Below are 18,297 nucleotides of genomic sequence, written 5' to 3' on the forward strand. Positions count from 1 at the left end.
CAACATTCTCTGATTCAGCAGGTTTGGGTGGAACCTGACAACTTGCATTTCTAACAAGTTCTTGAGGATGTTGTTGTTGCTGCAGCTGCTGCTGCTGCTGCTACTATTGTGCAGGGATGGGGGGAAATTGCACTCAGAGTATCACTTTTCAAAGGTTTTTGCCAGAATCTCTAATCTGTACTTGCTTTCCCATGTCCCCCATTCTCCTATAAAATTATCCTTTAAACCACTTTGCTTGGAACTTCTTAAACAAAATTGCCTGGAGGGAGTGATGGCTTCTGTGAGACATTAAGCAAAGTCTGTACTCTTGGCCTCCAAAATTAGGCAGTACTTTTGACTGGGTCTTTCTCCTCTCACAGCATGAGAAGCTCACTTTTTGGGGGGAACCTCTGTTTCAGGTAGTGAGAGCTGCTGAGGAAGCTGCGTCCACCTTGGCAAGTTCCATCCACCCGGAACAGTGCATTAAGGTGCTCTGCCCCATCATCCAAACAGCCGACTACCCCATCAACCTTGCTGCAATCAAGATGCAGACAAGAGTCGTTGAGAGGATCTCCCGGGAATCCTTGCTGCAGCTCCTTGCTGACATCATCCCGGGCTTGCTGCAGGTAGGCTCTGTGGTGCCTGCATGGGCTGTGGGGCTGGCACAGTGCAGCTGCCCAGCTCAGAGTGATGGTAGGTGGGGAAAGCCAGGTGCTGACCTGTGGTTTAGAATGTAGGAAGCTCTGTGGCTTGGATACCTCACACCTTTTCTCTTGTCTCCTAGTCTATCCTCCCCTGAGACAGCAGGAAGGGTTTCCTGACAGCCTAGAACTGTGGCTCACAGAATGAACTTTCTGTTTACTATAAACACATTTTGATCTTTTTGTTGTTGTTCCTTCCTAATTTAACAAACCCTTATTGCCCATCTGTGGGCCTCAGCCCTGGCAGGTGGACCATGGAATACAAAATCAGGTAATGGTCCTTGCTGTCATATACCCTGCAGATGTTTATTGAAACCCTTCTAAGCATGAGGCATTGAGTTAGATAGATTTTGGAAGATAAAGGTGTTTTCCACTGTTTGGCCCAGTCTCAGGGATTTCCAGCGTACTCTGGGACACAACACAGCCATAGAGACAAGTAGAGATTCTGGTGTTGGGTGCTGAGTTGTTGTAAGGACATGCAAGCTGAGAATTGTGAGATCAGAGGTGGAGAGGTGATTTCTGGGTCAGGGTAGCAAAGGGAGAAAGGCTTATCTGTGAGGTGTTTTAGAGTTGAGTCCTGGAGAGAGAGAAATTTCAATGGGGAAGAGTCAAGAGAAATCAGCATCACATGTAATAAAATGCAGCTGCTTGCTAAGCATGTGGCTTGGAATGCCGTGAAAGACTGGGTTATTCTAGGCAGAAGGAACAACACAACAGGCTGAAAAATCCTAGAGTCTGTTGGAAGAGTAGCAGTAGTTCTGTTTGTTGTCAGGTAGGGATGAGGCTGATGAGTAGATTGAGGCCCAGCTGTAGAGGAATGTTAACTAATATCAGGCTGTGGGACTGGACACAGAATGAGTGATGTAGTTCTCATTTCTTTTAATTTTTTTTAAAGATTTTATTTATTTATTTTTTAGAGAGGGAAGGGAAGGGGAGAGAGAGAGAGAGAGGGAGAGGGAGAGGGAGAGGGAGAGAGAGAGAGAAACATCAATGTGCAGTTGCTGGGGGTTATAGCCTGCAACCCAGGCATGTACCCTGGCTGGGAATCGAACCTGCGACACTTTGGTTCGCAGCCCACGCTCAATCCACTGAGCTATGCCAGCCAGGGCGTAGTTCTCATTTCTTTAAAGGGATTTTCACTTGTGAAATTTGTTTCACCATTGGGAAAAATAAGAAAGAAGCAAGTTATTTTTCTCTCTTAATTTCCTTTACTCATTCTGTCTCTGTCATGATGCTTCTTGAGTGACTCTATTGTGGCAGTTCATTATAAAGCAACACCCTGTGCAGAGGTAGATCAGTCTGCATTTCACTAGCCTCCTGCTTCCATACCCTCAGAGCCAGCTCGCTCTTGACACTATTAAGTTTTGACCTTTCTGGGGTGAAAGCTCTCTGGGTTCAGTTGCAGAGTTTAAGTTGTATCCTGATTGTTTTTGACAAGTCCAAGATTGAACTGTAAGGGCATATGTGGAACTGTTGATGAAATAGTGACTATGAAGCAGATCTTTGATCTCATCTTTTTTCTGTGTTCCCCTTCTGACTCCTGCAGGGCTATGACAACACTGAGAGCAGTGTGCGGAAGGCCAGTGTGTTTTGCTTAGTGGCAATTTATTCCGTAATTGGAGAAGAGCTAAAACCTCACCTTGCACAGCTCACAGGGAGCAAGGTATGTATAGTGTTACCGGAGCTGACACACACACCTGGACTCTGCCAGCTTGTCATAAATTGTCTGTCTACAGCCCTGGGCTCCAGGCAGGTTTGTCTCATCATTTCTCCAAAAGCATTTTTCTAAAGATAAAAATGACGACTATATAGTGAAGTCACTTTAAGTTACAGTGTAGTCTATTGTAACTCTTGTTTTTGAAACAGCTTTGAGCTTCTAGGGTATTCCAAAAGGGAAGAAGACTTTGTTTAGAAGCCAGTTTGTCTTTTCTCAGAGAAACACTAAGGAAATTCACCCGCTAGCTTAACAGATTGCTGAGTTGGAACTGGGTTTCTCATAGGCATCAACAATAATGATTGCTGACTCTCACCTTGTGCCTGCCAAGTCCCAGGCACTGTTCTCTGCACTTTGTATTTGTTGACGTATTTATTCATGACAACATCCCTGTGGGATAAGAACAGTTATCCTGCATTTAACCAGTCCAAGGACACACAGTGATTTTACTCCTGTAAAATCAGGATTTTTAACTCACTGTGCTGCCTCTCATATTTCTTTAAGACTATTCTCAAATCAGACAGAAAGTAGAACAAAAGGATCATTGGCTGATTGAAAAATGGAAGTGGCTAGAGTGCTTACTGGTTTAAAAATAAACTCAGATCTGATGAACCTGCCACCTTAGGGCAGGTAGAAACCTTCCGGCTCTGGCAGAAGAGGCAATGGTGGGAGGCAGGGGCCTCAGTTCCCATGGTGTGGAGGTTGGGTGAGCCTTGGAGAACTCTGTGAAGAGCTCCCTCTGGAGACTGCCTGCAGGGGAAGTGCATCAACCTGGAGTTATCAAGTGCCGTGGTAGTGGTGTGATTAAAAAGCACAAAGCTAGAAGCACCTGACCTTGCTTCTTGTAAAATAAAGAACCAGCAGGTGGTGCCCCATATCTTTTCTTTTCTTTTCTTTTTTCTTTTTTTTTAATATGTTATTTTGTTTTGTTTTGTTTTTAAAGATTTTATTTATTTATTTTTAGAGAGGGAAGGGAGGAAGATAGAGAGAGAGAGAGAGAGAGAAACAACAATGTGCGGTTGCTGGGGGTTATGGCCTGCAACCCAGGAATATACCCTGGCTGGGAATCGAACCTGGGACACTTTGGTTCCCAGCCTGCGCTCAATCCACTGAGCTATGCCAGCCAGGGCTTATCTTTTCAAATAGAGCTATTCTTTTGGCATAGTTGGTGAGCATCACAGTGCAAGTCTTCATTCCCAGAGTCTCAGTAAAGCTGGCTCTGCCTGCCTTGGTCCAGAGCTCAGCTTGTAGGACCTTCAGCACTGTTGAAACTTCAGGCCACTGTGTGTGGGGCATTGCCCTGTCCATTGTAGGAAATTTAGCAGCATCCCTGACTGCCACCTGTAGATTTCAAGAGTGCACTCTACTCCTCAGTTGTGATTCACTAAAGTCCCCGTGCATGACCTCATACCCCTAGGGGACAGAATGGTCCCTGGTTGAGAACCATTCTCTTTGCAAACAGAAATAAGCATCAGGGTTGGAGGGTGTGAGTGAAGCAGATGCAGGTATGTGATTTGTGACTACTGCCCCTGATTCCATTTTCAGTTTCTCCTTTCCTTCTCTGCTCCTACAAAGCCTCCTAATTGATCCCTTTCCTGATCACATGCTGAGAGTACTGAGCCAAGAGTCACAAGCAGTGTGCTAGACCAGGAACCCTCCTAACCTTGCTGCCATCAGGGATTTGTAAGTGGTTCCTGGCTGCATTGAAGACCTAGAAGACCTATAAGCCAGTATAGAGAGTCAGATCTATAAAATAGAAAATTCAGCCACAATTAATATTAGACCTTGGTTTTGTCTGGCACTTTTTACTGTCCTGTCATCTCATTTGACCCTTCTGATAAGGAACTGAAAAAATACATGGGTGTTCCCATCCCTGTTTTGCAGTCAATCCTGCTGCTGCCCCTCTCAGTGGTAGCTCTGGGTACAGAGCCCACATCCTGATCAGGAGTCAGTACTTCCCCCTCCCGTGGCAATTATACAACTTTAGATAGGACTTAAGGGCCTGGCCTTAACACGTTTCTGGTTTGGTAACTCAACTCATCTAGCCATTACAGTGTTTAGATGTGCCAGCTCCAGTATGTCAATATGAACTTTGTAGACTCAAATACACATCTCCTAAAACAATTAACCAACTCCCCCTCCAAAAAAAGGGGGGGTGGGTAGCTGACAAAACACAATGCTAGGTCTGTCTACTAGACTAGAAATAAAGAGAATCAAGTAGCTTCCTGTTTCCCTGTGTGACCAGGCCTATGAGAACCCTCTACTTAACTGAGGTTAATAAATGATACGCTCTGTGGAGACAGGCCGGATGCAAGGACAGGGAAGGAACCTGTGGGTACGTTTTGAGAAACGTTTCATTGCCATAGCAGCAACACTAGTTTTGGGGCCAGACAGCCTGTCTTCTAGTTTCTGACCCCCCAGTTACTATCTGTATGACCCTGAGCAAGCTTTCTTTTATCTTCTTTTTCTCAAATTTTTTTTACTGCAGTAAAATACACATAAAATAATACTTACTATCTTACCCATCTTAAGTGTACAGTTCACTGACACTGAGTACATTCACATTGCTGTGCAGTCAGTGCCACCATCCGTCTCCAGGTCTCTTCCTCTTGAAAAACTGAAATTCCACCCATTGAGTAATAACTCCCTATCTCCCTCCCCAAGCCTCTGACACCCACCATTCTACTTTCTGTCTCTATGAATTTGACTACTCACATGCCTCACAAAAGTAGAATCATACAGCATCAGTCTTGTTGTGGCTGCCTTATTTTGTAGCATGTGTATCAAAATTTACTTCCTTTTTTAAGGCTAAATAATAGAACATTGTTGTACATAGAACATTTTGCTTATTCATTTCTCAGTAATGCCCAGTTGGGTTGTTTACACCTTTTGGCTATTGTGAATAATGCTGCTATGAAAATGGTTGTATAAGTATCTCTTTGAGACCCTGCTTTCAGTTCTTTTGGGTGTGTATCAGGAGGGAAATTGCTGTATCATAACTACCAAAGTGGTTTCCACAGCAACTGCACCGTTTTACATTCCCTTTGACAGCATACAGGGGTTCCAGTTTCTCCACACACTTATTTTCTCTTCTTGTTAGTAGTCATCCTTACAACTGGTATGAGGTGGTATCTTGTTTTGATTTATATTTTCTTTTTTTTTAAAATTCTCACCCAAAGATATTTTGTTTGTTTGTTTGTGAAAGAGAAACATTGATCAGTTCCCTCCCATACACACCCTTACCAGGGATCAAACCCTCAAACTAGGTATGTGCCCTGACTGGGATCAAACCTGCAAGCTTTTCAGTGTACAGTACAGTGTCCCACCCAATTGAGTTGCCCAGCCAAGGCTGGTTTGCATTTTTTAAAAAATATATTTTATTGATTATGCTGTTACAGTTGTCCCATTTTTTTCTCCCATTTATTCTTCTCTGCCCTGCACCCACCCCCACCATCATTTCCCCCACCTTAGTTCGTGTCCATGGGTCATACATATAAGTTCTTTGGCTTCTCCATTTCCCATACTATTCTTCACCTCCCCCTGTCTATTTTGTACCTACCATTTATGCTTATCTCTATACCGTACCCTCCATACTCCCCCTTTATCCCCACACTGATAACCATCCATGTGGTCTCTATTTCTGTGAATCTGTTCCTGTTCTAGTCCCTTTAACATTTCATATAGTAAGGTCTTGGTGATGATGAACTCCTTTAACTTGACCTTAACTGGGAAGCACTTGATCTGCCCTTCCATTCTAAATGAAAGCTTTGCTGGGTAGAGTAATTTTGGATGTAGGTCCTTGGCTTTCTTGACTTTGAATACTTCTTTCCAGCCCCTTCTTGCCTGCAAGATTTCTTTTGAGAAGTCAGCTGAGAGTCTTATGGGAACTCCTTTGTCGGTAATTGTCTCCTTCTCTCTTGCTGCTTCTAGGATTCTCTCTTCATCTTTAATCTTGGGTAACTTAATGATGATGTGCCTTGGTATGTGCTTCCTTGGGTCCAACTTTTTTGGGACACTGAGCTTCCTGGACTTCCTGGAAGTCTATTTCCTTTGCCAGTTTAGGGAATTTCTCCCTCATTATGTTTTCAAATAAGTTTTCAGTTTCTTGCTCTTCCTCTTCTCCTTCTGGCACCCCTGTGATTCAGACGTTGGAATATTTAAAGTTGTTCCAGAGGTTTCTTAGCCTCTCCTCATTTTTCTGAATTCTTGTTTCTTTCTTCTGCTCCAAACTGTTGATTTGAATCCTGGTTTCCTTCCTGTCACTATTGATTCCCTGTACATTTTTCCTTTATTTCACTTTGCATAGCCTTCACCTTTTTTCTATCTTGTGTGACCATACTTAACCGTTTCTGTGAGCATCCTGATTACCAGTGTTTTGAACTGTACATCTGATAGGTTGACTGTCCCATCATTGCTTTATTGTATTTTTTTCTGGAGCTTTGATCTGTTCTTTCATTACGGCCATATTTTTTTGTCTTGGGGTGCCTGTTATGTAGCAAGGGGCAGAGCCTTAGTTATTCACCAGGGCAGGGCAACCCACCTGCTACATTGTAGTGCTGTGTGTTGGGGAGGGGTCCAATAGGGAACAATGCTGCTTGCTCAGCTCTTGGCTGGCTTTCAGTCACTTTCCCTGATACCCACAAGCAAATTGGGCTCTTCTGGTGCTGATTCCTAGGTGGGTGGGTTAGTGTACATTCTAGGACCCTGTGTGTCTCTCCAACAAACTCTGCAGTGAGGCTGGGAGTTTCTCCTGCCGTCTCAACCCCCACAGATTTTTTTTTCAGTCACAGGTTTTGAGGCTTTGTTTCCCCGCACTGGAACCCTGGGTTGCACAGTCTGTCTCGCTCCCCAGTTGTTCTCCCAGTTTATTCTAATACAAATATGGGACCTCAGTCTGCCAGCTACTGCCTGGCCCAGTCCTTCAGCCACTGCCTTGCTGCAAGTCCTGCCCACCCCAGCTGTCTATGTCTGCCCCTCCTACCAGTCTAGATGAATGTTTCTTTAACTACTTGGTTGTCAGACTTCCAAACACTTCAGTTTTCTGACAGTTCTGGTTATTTTTTGTTTTTAAATTTGTTATTGTCCTGTTTTGGTTGTCCTTTGTTTTGGTTGTGGGAGGAGGCAAAATGTATCTACCTACACCTCCATCTTGGCCAGAAGTTTTCTGCATTTTCTTAATGATTGGTGCATTGAGAATCTTTTCAGAAGCTCCTTGGCCACTTGTGTATTTTCTTTGGAGAAATGTCTATTCAAGTTCTTTGATATTTTTGATTTGGGTTGTTTGTTTTTTGTAGTTGAGTTTCAGAAGTTCACTATACATTCTAGATATTAATTTCTTCTCATGCATAAAATTTTTAAATTTTCGTGTCAATTGTCTATTATTTTTTGTTGCTCTTCTTTTGGTGTCATCCAAGAAATCATTCCAGATTCAGTGTTGTGAAGCTTTTCTTTTATGAGTTTTATAATTTTAGCTCTTACATGCAGGTCTCTAATCCATTTTGAGTTAATTTTTATAGGTGTTAGGTGAAGGTCTAACTTCATTGTTTTGCTTGTGGATATTCAGTTTTCTCAATACCATTTCTTGAAAAGACTACCCTTTTTTTTCATTAAATGGTCTTGGTACCCTCGTCAAAAAATCATTTGACTACATATATGAGGATTTATTTCTGGGCTCTCTGTTCTATTCCATTGATCTATATGTCTGTCTTTATGAGGTAGCACAGTTTTGATTACTGTAGCTTTGTAATAAGTGCTGAAATCGGAAGTGTGCATCCTTCAAGTTTGTTCTTTTCCTAGTTCGTTTGACCATTTGAAGTCTATTGAAAATCCATATGAATTTAGAATTGATTTTTCATTTCTGCAAAAACCTCATTGGGATTTTGATAGAGATTTATTGAATGTAGATAAGTAGATAAGCTTTGGAGGTAGTACTGATATCTTAACAATATTGTTTTCCAATCCATGATCATCAGATGTCTCTTTATGTGTGTCTTTAATTACTTTCAGCAACGTTTTATAGTCTTCACTGTACAAGTCTTTCACATTCTAGATTTAGTTAATTCCTAAGTATTTTATTCTTTTTGATGCTTTTAGAAATGGAAATTTTTTCTTAATTTTCTGTTCATTGTTACCATATAGAAATGCAACTGGTGTTTGCTCCTTGATTTTTGTATCCTGCTATTTTGCTGAATTTGTTAATCTTAAAATTTTTTGTATGGATCTTTTGGATTACAAATAAGATCATCTACAAACAAAGAGTATTTTACTTTTCCTTTCCAATGTGAATGCTTTTTATTTCTTTTCCTGCCTAATTGCTCTAGCTGAAACTTACAGTACTGTATGGAGTAGATTGGTAAAAGCTGTCATCCTTACCTTCTTCCTAATCTTAGAGGAAAAGCTTTGTCTTTTATCATTGAGCATAATGTTCACTGTGGGCTTTTCATATATAGTTTCAGATATGTTGAGTTAGTTTTCTTCTATTTCTAGTTTATTAAATACTAGAAGTAGTATTATGAAAATGTATTGAATTTTGTCAAATACTTTTGAGATAATTGTGTGTGTGTTTTCTTCATTTTGTTAGTATGATGTATAATATTGATAAATTTTCATATGTTGAACCATCCTTGCATTTCAGGAATATATCCCACTTGGTTGTGGTGTATATAACCTTATTAATATGCTGTTGAAAATAGTTTGTTAGTCTTTCTTGCAGATTTTTGCATCAGTGTTCATAAGGGATCTGTAGTATTCTTGTAATGCCTTTGTCCGACTTTAGTTATCAGGACAGTGTCAACCTCATAGCATGAGTTTGAAAGTGCTCTTTTCTCTTTAGTTTTCTGGAAATATTTGAGGAGGATTGTGTTAGTTCTCTAAATGTTTGGTAGAACATTTGAAGTGAAACCATCTGGTCCAGGGATTTTCTTTGTCAGGAGATTTTTTATTACTATTTAACCTCCTTACTTATTGTAGTTCTGTGCAGTCATTCTCTTCATGATTCTGTCTTGATAGGTTTTGTGTTTCTAGGAAACTGTCCATTTCACGTAGTTGTCTTAATTTCTTTGTGGACTATTATTTACAGTATTTTCTTGTAATCTTTTGATTTCTGTAGAATCAGTAGTCATGTCCACACATTGATTTCTGATTTTAGTAATTTGAGTACTCTCTTTTTTTCCTTAGTCAACTTAGCTAAAGTTTTGTCAGTTTTGTGTTTTTTTTTTTTTTCAAAGAATGAACTTTTGGGTTCATTGATTTGTCTCTTTTTTCTCTTCACTTATTTCTGCTGTAATATTTATTATTTCCTTTACTCAGCTAGCTTTGGGCTTAGTTTATTCTTTTTCTAGTTCCTTAAGATGTAAAATTATGTTGTTGACATGGGATCTTTTTTAATATAAGCATTTGCATTTGTAAATATCCTTCTTTGTACCGCTTTTGGTACATATCATAAGTTTTGGAATGCTGTGATTTCATTTGTTTCAAGATATTTTCTAATTGTCTCTGTGATTTCTTATTTGACCCATTAGAGGTTTAAAAGTGTGTTGTTCAATTTCTACAGATTTGAGATTGTGGTTTTTTTGTTTTCTTTTTCTTACTGACTTCTAACTTTGTTCATTGTGGCCAGCAAAGATACTTTGTATGGTATTTATCTTTTAAAATCTGTTGAGGCTCTGGCCTGGTACCTCAGTTGGTTAGAGCATTGTCCCAATAATGCCAAGGTTGCAGGTTCAGTCCCCAGTCAGGGTACTTAACAATAAACTAATAAATGCATAAATAAATGGAACAGCAAATCAGTGTTTCTTCCTCTTTCTCCCTCTCTCTCTCTCTCTAATAAATGGATGGATGGAAGTAAGGCAGGAAGGAAGGAAGGAAGGAATCAGTTGAGATTTGATTTGTGTCCTAACATATAGTCTATCCTTGAGAATGTCCTGTGAGCACTTGAAAAGAATGTGTATTCTCTTATTGGGTAGAACATTCTGTGTGTCTGTTAGATCAGTTGGCTTATCGTGTTCTTCAAGTCTTTTTATTTCCTTATTTTCTTTCTGGTTCCTTCCATTATTAAGAGTGGGGTATTGAAATCTCCAAATGTTATTGTAAAACTGTTTTCTCCCTTCAGTTCTGTCAATATTTGCTTTATATATTTTGATGTCATGTTATTAGATGCATAAATGTTTATAATTATGTTTTTGCTGTATCGATCTTTTGTTAATATATAATGTCCTTCTTTGTCTCCTATAACCTTTTTCGATTTAAAGTCTATTTCACTTGATATTAGTATAACTACCCCTCTGCTCTTGGCTACTGTTTGCATGGGATATCTTTTTCCACCTTTTTACTTTCAACCTATTGTGTCTTTGGCTCTAAAGTGAGTTTTTTTGTACATGGCATATAGTTGAATCACATTTTTTCTATCCATTCTACCAATCTCTGTCCTTTGGTTGTAGAGTTTTAACCCATTTATAGTAAAAATAACTACTGATAAAGGAGAGAGACCTCTTATAATTTTGGTATTTGTTTTCTGTATGCCTTAAAGCTTTTATTGTCCCTCATTTTCTGTTAGTTTTGTTGATTTTTTTTTTCAAAGAATCAATGTCTGGTTTCATTGATTTTTTTCTTTATTTTTCTGTTTTGTTTATTTCCACTCTGTCCTATTTTGTGTTTGTTTCTTTTCGTACTGAAATATTTTAATTGCGTTCTCATTTCCTTCTGTGTCTATTCTATAGCTGTTTTCATTGTGGTCACTGTGGGAATTGATTTTGACATTTTAAAGTTAGTCTAATTTGAATTCTTACCATCTTATGAGCGTGCTTCCAATCCCCAGCTTTTTCATTTGTAAAGTCCCTGTTCTACCTGCCTCAAAGGGCTTCTGTACGGCTCAAAATGACTGTCATTGTAAAAGCTCCTTGTGGACTATTAAACATGTGCACATCGTTAACTCTTGTTATCCTTTCCTTGTATTTGCAGTTGTATTCTAGACTTGACTAGGTGGATGCATTATTGGTTCTGAGTTGTAAATAAGTAAAACAATATTTAGTAACTGCTTTTTAAGTGAGCTTTAATAGAAATGGAACTATCTTGTGTTCTAGATAATTTTTTCTTTTTAAAAACTCTTTGATTCCACAAGTATGTGTTAGGACCCTGCTTTATTCACTACATTATGCCAGGGCGTGTGGGTAAAGCAAAAACTCATCCTGCCCTAAAGTAGCATAAAATAAAGCTGGGGGACAGGACTGGTACACAGGGGAACATATAGTAACCCAAGCGTGACCAGCATGTGATGGCTGGGCCATGGGCCCATTGGAGCAGGAGGAAAGGGAGAGACTTCTTGAGGGAAGTGTGACCAAACAGGGCTGGGCTTGGCCAGATAGGGGTCAGCTGCATAGGAGGGAAGAAGGAGCAAACACAGGAAGGAACAAGATGAACAACTCAGGTAGAAATAGGAGAGGGCTGTTTAGGGGACACATTTTCTGAACAAGGAGCTACAGAAGCCACCTTGGAAGTATTACTGCTCTTCATTTTACAGATGAGGAAGTTGAGGTTCAGAAAATGTTTTGCCTGAGGTCGCACAACTACATAACCAGTTAGTGTAGAGTTGGTTCTAGAACTTGCTGATCCTCAGGCCAGTGTTTTGTCTTTTGTGCTAGGGTTTCCCTTGACCCTGGTTGACCCGGGAGGTATCACACTGAGCTTCAGAGCATTCAGACCCTTGTGTAAAATGATGGCACTTTCATCATAGCACTGACATAATATGAAAAGTTTTAAGATTTTGAAAGGCGGGGAATGTAAATTAACATGACATAGTCCACTACAGATGAAAAGGGTAAGACAGCACTGCAGGTACGGTAGGGAGACATCAGAGATAGACTGTTGAATAAAAGTAGCAAGCTCCAGGATGCTCACTGCCAACTCCCTTTTGTGAAAAACCCACAACATGTCTACATTTTAGTCTTTGCACTCATATATGACATAGCACCAGGGACATGGGGAGCAGAGAGACTTCACCTCTGTTAGGAGCTCTGTTCAGTTGCTCTTCCTGTTCCCACTGGTCATCAGCGGGCCCTTTTTTGTGCACCTCGCACACCACCCTGAGCACCTCTTCATGGGCACCTACAGATCAGCTCCTCCTCCCCTGGGCTACCTGATAATTGTCTCAGCTACATAGCCTATTGGAGCCAGGCAGGTAAAAAGGCTATGGAGAGTGAATATTTTATAATTCCCTTAATCTTACAAATTGTGTGTCAAATAGATTTTTATGGGCATTCTGCTTCTGCAAAGCTGTTTATTCTTAATATGATTTGGAAGATCATCAATATAACATTACCTTAGTGGCATTCCACAAATATTTGAAAACCTACTGTGTTGCATGCTCTTTTTCTTATCTTGAGGACTCAAGGGGACCTAAGTTAAAAGCAGATGAGGTCTCAGCCAGGAAAGCCCTTTCATTGTAAAGCTCTGCTCCCATGGGAGGGGCTGCAGTTTAGTGACACAGTATCTGGGAGGTCTAATCTTGCCTGAAAGAGCGAGGAGCACTGCTACCTATAGCACGAAGTCGCAGCAGGGGTAAAAGTACCACGAGAGTGAATGGAAGGAATGATTGCATCCAAATGAGCAGATGAGAGACAGCTACCTGAGGGTGGCCTTGAAGATAGATCTCAGGTGTCACAGTGCTTTGGTTGGTTTCAGTAGGCAGAAATGGGGATGGAAACAAAAGGTGTGTCAGGTGAAGGAACAGCTTCAGCAAAGGTGTGAAGGGTAGAAAACTTGACCTGTAACCTTGGCTTAACTGCTTTATCCCTGTGGAGCATGGGCTGCACCCTGCTTTTCCCACTAAGCTTGGATGGAGCCATTGGCTGCAGTGCCCTGAAATGTGTAGATCTGCTCCTCATGAACCTTTCTCCAAGGAGTCCTTACTTTTGTAATGATGCTCTGCGTTGCCGTCTCTTCTAGACTCTGTCTTCCTTCCTATCTCTGTAGCTCTGGTGGATATGGATGTGTCAGATGAGTAGTAGACACTCTGTAAATGTTTATATAATGAATCTCAATTAAGGGACATACTGTTTTCTTATTGTCACTTGGGGTTTTTTTCCCCATTTTCTACTTCCTGATTGCTTTTCCTCCTGCTAATCCAGTTATATCTTCTCTTTGCAGATGAAGCTACTAAACTTATATATAAAGAGGGCCCAGACCACGAACAGCAACAGCAGCTCCTCCTCCGATGTCTCCACACACAGCTAGTGGCAACGCCAGAGTCCCTGTAGCCGTAGAACAATCGGTGGTGCCTCTCAGAGACCTTTCCCCACCCTCCCCTTCCTAGGCTGCCTGGGCGGGACAAAGAGGCCCGCAAATATTTATTACAATCAGTATTTTGGTCCCTTCCACCTTTTGTGTATAATCTTACTGGTATTGAATGTAAAGGAAGCAAGGCCTATTGTACAGTCTTCAACGAAACAAAAGGAATAAGAAATGAAGAGCCATACATGTCTTCTACAGCCTAGTGAGATCATAAAACCATGAGTGTGGGTGCAGTTTTTAAGAGTCAGAGAGCCCTCTGGCCAATGCTTAATTGGAAGTACTGTTTTCTCTTCAGTGAACAGAGTTGAGAGTGTGTTGATTCATGTTTCTCTGTCATCTTAGCCTGCTTGGTTCTGGATATAGCCTGTGTAGGGCAGATGACCCCCCCCCCCCCCCCCCACTCAATCATAGCTTGACACCATGAAAGGGTTGGTTGTATGTCTTTAAATTGTATTTCAAGGCCTACTAGGAATATGAGTCACATCTTGGCAAGAAATGGAGAAAAGCCTGAAAATGGCCTTTTAACAAACCTGGAATTTTGCTTATACTATCAAGACTAAAGGCTGACTGCCCTCACTTTAGTTTATTAAAAGGGCATCCCCACCATCTGCTTCCAGGTCAGGCTCCCAGCCCCTCTGAACGGTTCTGGGACACTGTCCTCACCACAGAGCTCCTACCCAAAAGACTTCTTCAAGTTTATATCCAAACACAAAAATCACAGGATACTAGTAGCATCAGTTAGTGGATACCTCAAATTGCATTTCATGAAGCATAGAAGATATGAGAAGTAGTTCATTTTACTACCAAGGTCTTAGGGAAACATAGTTTTACAGGGCTCCTCTCACGACTCTGGATCCTGGTCTTCCTGACTTGGCTTCTTTCCTCTCTCCAGCCTTTGCCTATTAAGCTGCTCAATTCTAAAATGTTTTCATTTAATCTGGTAAATGGCAACTATAAAACCATCTCAGTTTTCACTTCTGTATTTCATTTGGGACTAAGGTCAGAGAAAAGTCTAGAGAGACCAGGTATCAGCATTATTATTACTTTTTTTATGTACTGAAATACTTCCTTGATCATCTGTTGAAATAATCATTGTTTAAGGAAAAAGTAATTATGGTGAGTGACAAATTGCTGAAAAACAGGCTCTGAAATTCAATTTTAGGGTTTCCTTTTCTTCAGTAACTACCCATTTTTAAAAGTTTTGTGAGGGTATATTGCTTCAAATTATTAATTTAAAGTCTGGTTAAATAAGTCTGGAGTAAAATTCTTAAAGCCAAATGGAAATTCCTGTTGCAATCATGAAGATTTGTGTCTTTTGCTATTCTATTTCAGAACCTCTAAATTGAACTGATTTTTACATAAAGAAAATGCCTGTTCTGGTATTGATTTTTGATGAATCATTTGCTATTTCATTGCAGACAGAGTCCCTTCATCTGCCAGGAGTGAGAAGCAGAGATTTGTATGGTTCTCACCTCTGACCTCCACAGGCACCCCTCCCTCTTCTCTTCTCTGACCCTCCATAGGTGATATGGGAAGTTATGAAAGACAATATAGAGAACATAACTCATTTTCATTCATATCTTATTTTAGATACTTTATTTGGAAATAGGCACTGAAAATGAAGGTCTAGGAACAGTGAAGCCAGGGTTCCTTCACAGTGGGGAAGTGGGGGTATCTCGCACTTATAGGGAGTACCATAGTTGAATATGACTGGCTTATGTTTGGCTCGGAACACAGCAGGACCAGGCCTTACTTTCATTGATAAATACTGTTTGTTAATATTTCACTAACAGGACTTTTTTTACACTCTGCAAGTGAGTCAGAGCAGAGCATCTTTTCATTACTCTGTTGTACAAATGTTGATTCTGGCTAGGTTATTCATGAGTTCTTTTATGCCTAATGCACTCGGAAAGACTTTTCTCCTTCGACTCTTTGACTCAGAGGTCACCATAGCACCTGCCTGTAGTTGGGAAGAATCTTGAATATTGTCAGATGTCCTTGTAGTACTCACAAAGGGCTCACCTTGAATGTCACCTGCCTGATCTTCAATCCCCTGACTACAGTCACTCACAGGTCTCCCGGCCTCAATCAAACTGCTGCCTGCCACTAAGGAGATTCGCATGCTGCTACCACCTCACAGGGAGAGGCTGTGCCCACCCGCCTTGGAATCCTGACAGCTGCAGCTCCCTGGCCGCTTCCCTGCAGGGCTCCTGTCCACGTGAGACAACAGGACACAAAAAGCAAAGTACTCAAAGCTGGGTTTGCCTCCCCTATTCACCTGATGTCCAGGGCCCACAGAAACCCACCTGAACCCACCACTGGGGCCAGATGGTCTGGCTCCTGCTCTCCTTCAAACTGCTGCTCTCCCTTGAAGCCATGGTGTGTTCCACAGGCTGAGGGCAAGGGCACGCCAGCAGTCCTCAGCAGACCACGTGCTCCCGGACCTAGTACCCATCACTTGCTCACCAATTCCCTGCGTAGGTAATGCAGTGGACTTCTGTCATCTTTTTTTTCCCTGCTGCCCTTTATTTATCAAGCATAATACACATCAAAGAACAGCAAATAAAAACTTTGTAGATCCCACAGGATTTTGCTAACAATGATATTTGGAAATGGAAAAAGAAATGCTCTGAAAAATATCAGCCACCAAAACAGTTTTGTCAGCACTATGTTTACACGCATGGTCCCCATACCCCAGGTTGGATCTTTGTTTTGGGGTTGGGTTTTTTTTTCCCCATTTGTTTTTTGTTTTGGGGGTTTGTTTTTTGTGGGGGGGGGTGTTTTTTCTGTTACATCCATATCTGTATTTATATCTTATTTGTTTCACTTTCAAGTGTATCATGGCAAATGTACAGATTTTTTTGTTAATAATGTGCTAGGATTTGCTAAAAAAAAATCCACCCTTTTGAGTTTGCCCTAGGATAAATAAAACTTAATTCAGTTTACTGCTTTGGCACAGTCTTTTTCATTACTATGCTCTGTAGATAGCTTATCCCATCTCCCTGACATCAGAACGTGGCCACATCTATAAAGAATCCAAGGGGGCTCTTTCTCATAATGGAAACAGGTCCAACCCTAAGGAACTGTAGCACCCAACTGGGGTCCTGGGTGCTGCTATGTGCAATGTGGGGTAGAACATTTGGGCATGAAGACAAGGTGAGCTGCATGAGCAGGGGGCCCCCCCGTGTCTGGTCCCTTTCCTCACCTGAGCAGAGAGGACATTAGCTTCCAGAATGTCAGACCAGCCTGTGTTGAGAGCAGGTGGGTCTTCAGCTGGACCTTGGGAAAGGGCTTGGAAGGGGCTGCCTGACAGCTGACAGGGCCGTGGTCCTTGGAGGAACACCTGCACCCCACCAGGGGCACCAATCATTTCTTTGAAGACTTGTATTTAAATATTTCGAATTTTACATCACGTTCCATGATACATTTCAAGTATCACATTTTCCATGACTATGAGCCTCCTTTCCCCTATGGCCCATTGCTTCCTACCCATTTAACGTGTGACCTCAGAGTGATACATATCACAAATACCTGGTTCAAATACCAGTTCACCCCCTCTCCCACAGGCAAGCCATGTCACTTTCTGCCTCAGCTTTTTCATTTATCAATTGGACTAAGGACTGCCTCCTGGAGGTGCAGTGAGGGTTAACAGATGATGTGAGTGAAGCAGCTGGCAGAGTAGATGCTGCTGACAGCGCCTGCCCTGTCTCGGGAAGCTGAGGTCACACCCCAGGCCTGTGTGTACAGTGAGTCCATTAATCATTAGCAAAGGTGGAAAACCCCCAGGGGATGGACTAACCACATTCAGGCAAGGCAGGCAGTGCCACTTTCTATATTTGGATCTCTAGCCCCTTGTGCTACTGCCCTCCCTCATCTCAGGGCTGCCAGGAAGTCCTTGCCATCTTTAAGAGGGTCATAGGCCATGGTTATGAGGTGGGGGCATAGGGGCCCACTTCAGCCAGTGGGTCTTTGGAAGATCTGAATGATCTCCAGAAAACTGAGCATTTCCGCTCACGTAGTTTTGCACTTAATTGTGTTATGTGCTGTTGAATCAGCTCTGACTCGTGACAACTCTTGACCGAGTTGTGTCCACAGTGTCCCATCCTCAACAGTCTGCTCAGCTCCTGCAGGCTCAACCTAAGGCTTCTTTTGTGAAATTAGCCCACCTCATATTTGGTCTTCCTCTTTTTCCTACTGCCTTCTATCTTTCCCTCAGCATCATTGTCTTCTAAAGAGCCCTACTTTCTCAAGACATGCCTGAAGTAGGACAGTTTCAGCTTTGTCACTTTTGCTTCTAGTGATGTCTGGGCTTAATTGGCTCTTGGACTCACTTGTACATCTTTCTGGTGGTCCAGAGTATGCATAAAGCCCTTTTTCAATGCCATCGTTCAAATAAATCAGTGTTTTTCCTATCAGCCTTCTCCACTGTGCCACTTTCTCACCTGTACATAGTAATTGGGAACCTGAGGGTGTGTATGGTCCTTAGCCTTGGTCTCTAATGACACATCTTTGCTTAGTGATCTTTCCTAAGTCCTGTTGCTGCCTGTGTACGTCTCAGCCTTCTCTTGGTTTCTTGGCTCCTGTCTATTCAAATTGATGACTAAACCAAGATAAACA

At 41.6% G+C, this 18,297-nt stretch overlaps 1 protein-coding gene across 46 annotated transcripts in view; it reads left to right on the forward strand.

Annotated features, from left to right (window-relative positions):
- CLASP1 (cytoplasmic linker associated protein 1) overlaps nucleotides 1-16,624 on the forward strand; it is a 291,646-nt gene extending 275,022 nt beyond the window's left edge. For all 46 annotated transcript variants that reach the window (XM_036023578.1, XM_036023585.1, XM_028533500.2 and 43 more), the window contains 3 exons: nucleotides 399-605; nucleotides 2,227-2,343; nucleotides 13,537-16,624. In XM_036023578.1, coding sequence (XP_035879471.1) covers nucleotides 399-605; nucleotides 2,227-2,343; nucleotides 13,537-13,623 — 411 coding nt within the window. In that variant the 3' untranslated portion in view covers nucleotides 13,624-16,624. The remainder of the gene's footprint in view (nucleotides 1-398; nucleotides 606-2,226; nucleotides 2,344-13,536) is intronic.
- Nucleotides 16,625-18,297: the final 1,673 nt, after the last annotated feature.

This window comes from Phyllostomus discolor, chromosome 4, assembly GCF_004126475.2.
Source record: "Phyllostomus discolor isolate MPI-MPIP mPhyDis1 chromosome 4, mPhyDis1.pri.v3, whole genome shotgun sequence".
In the NCBI taxonomy this organism is placed as follows: Eukaryota; Metazoa; Chordata; class Mammalia; order Chiroptera; family Phyllostomidae; genus Phyllostomus; species Phyllostomus discolor.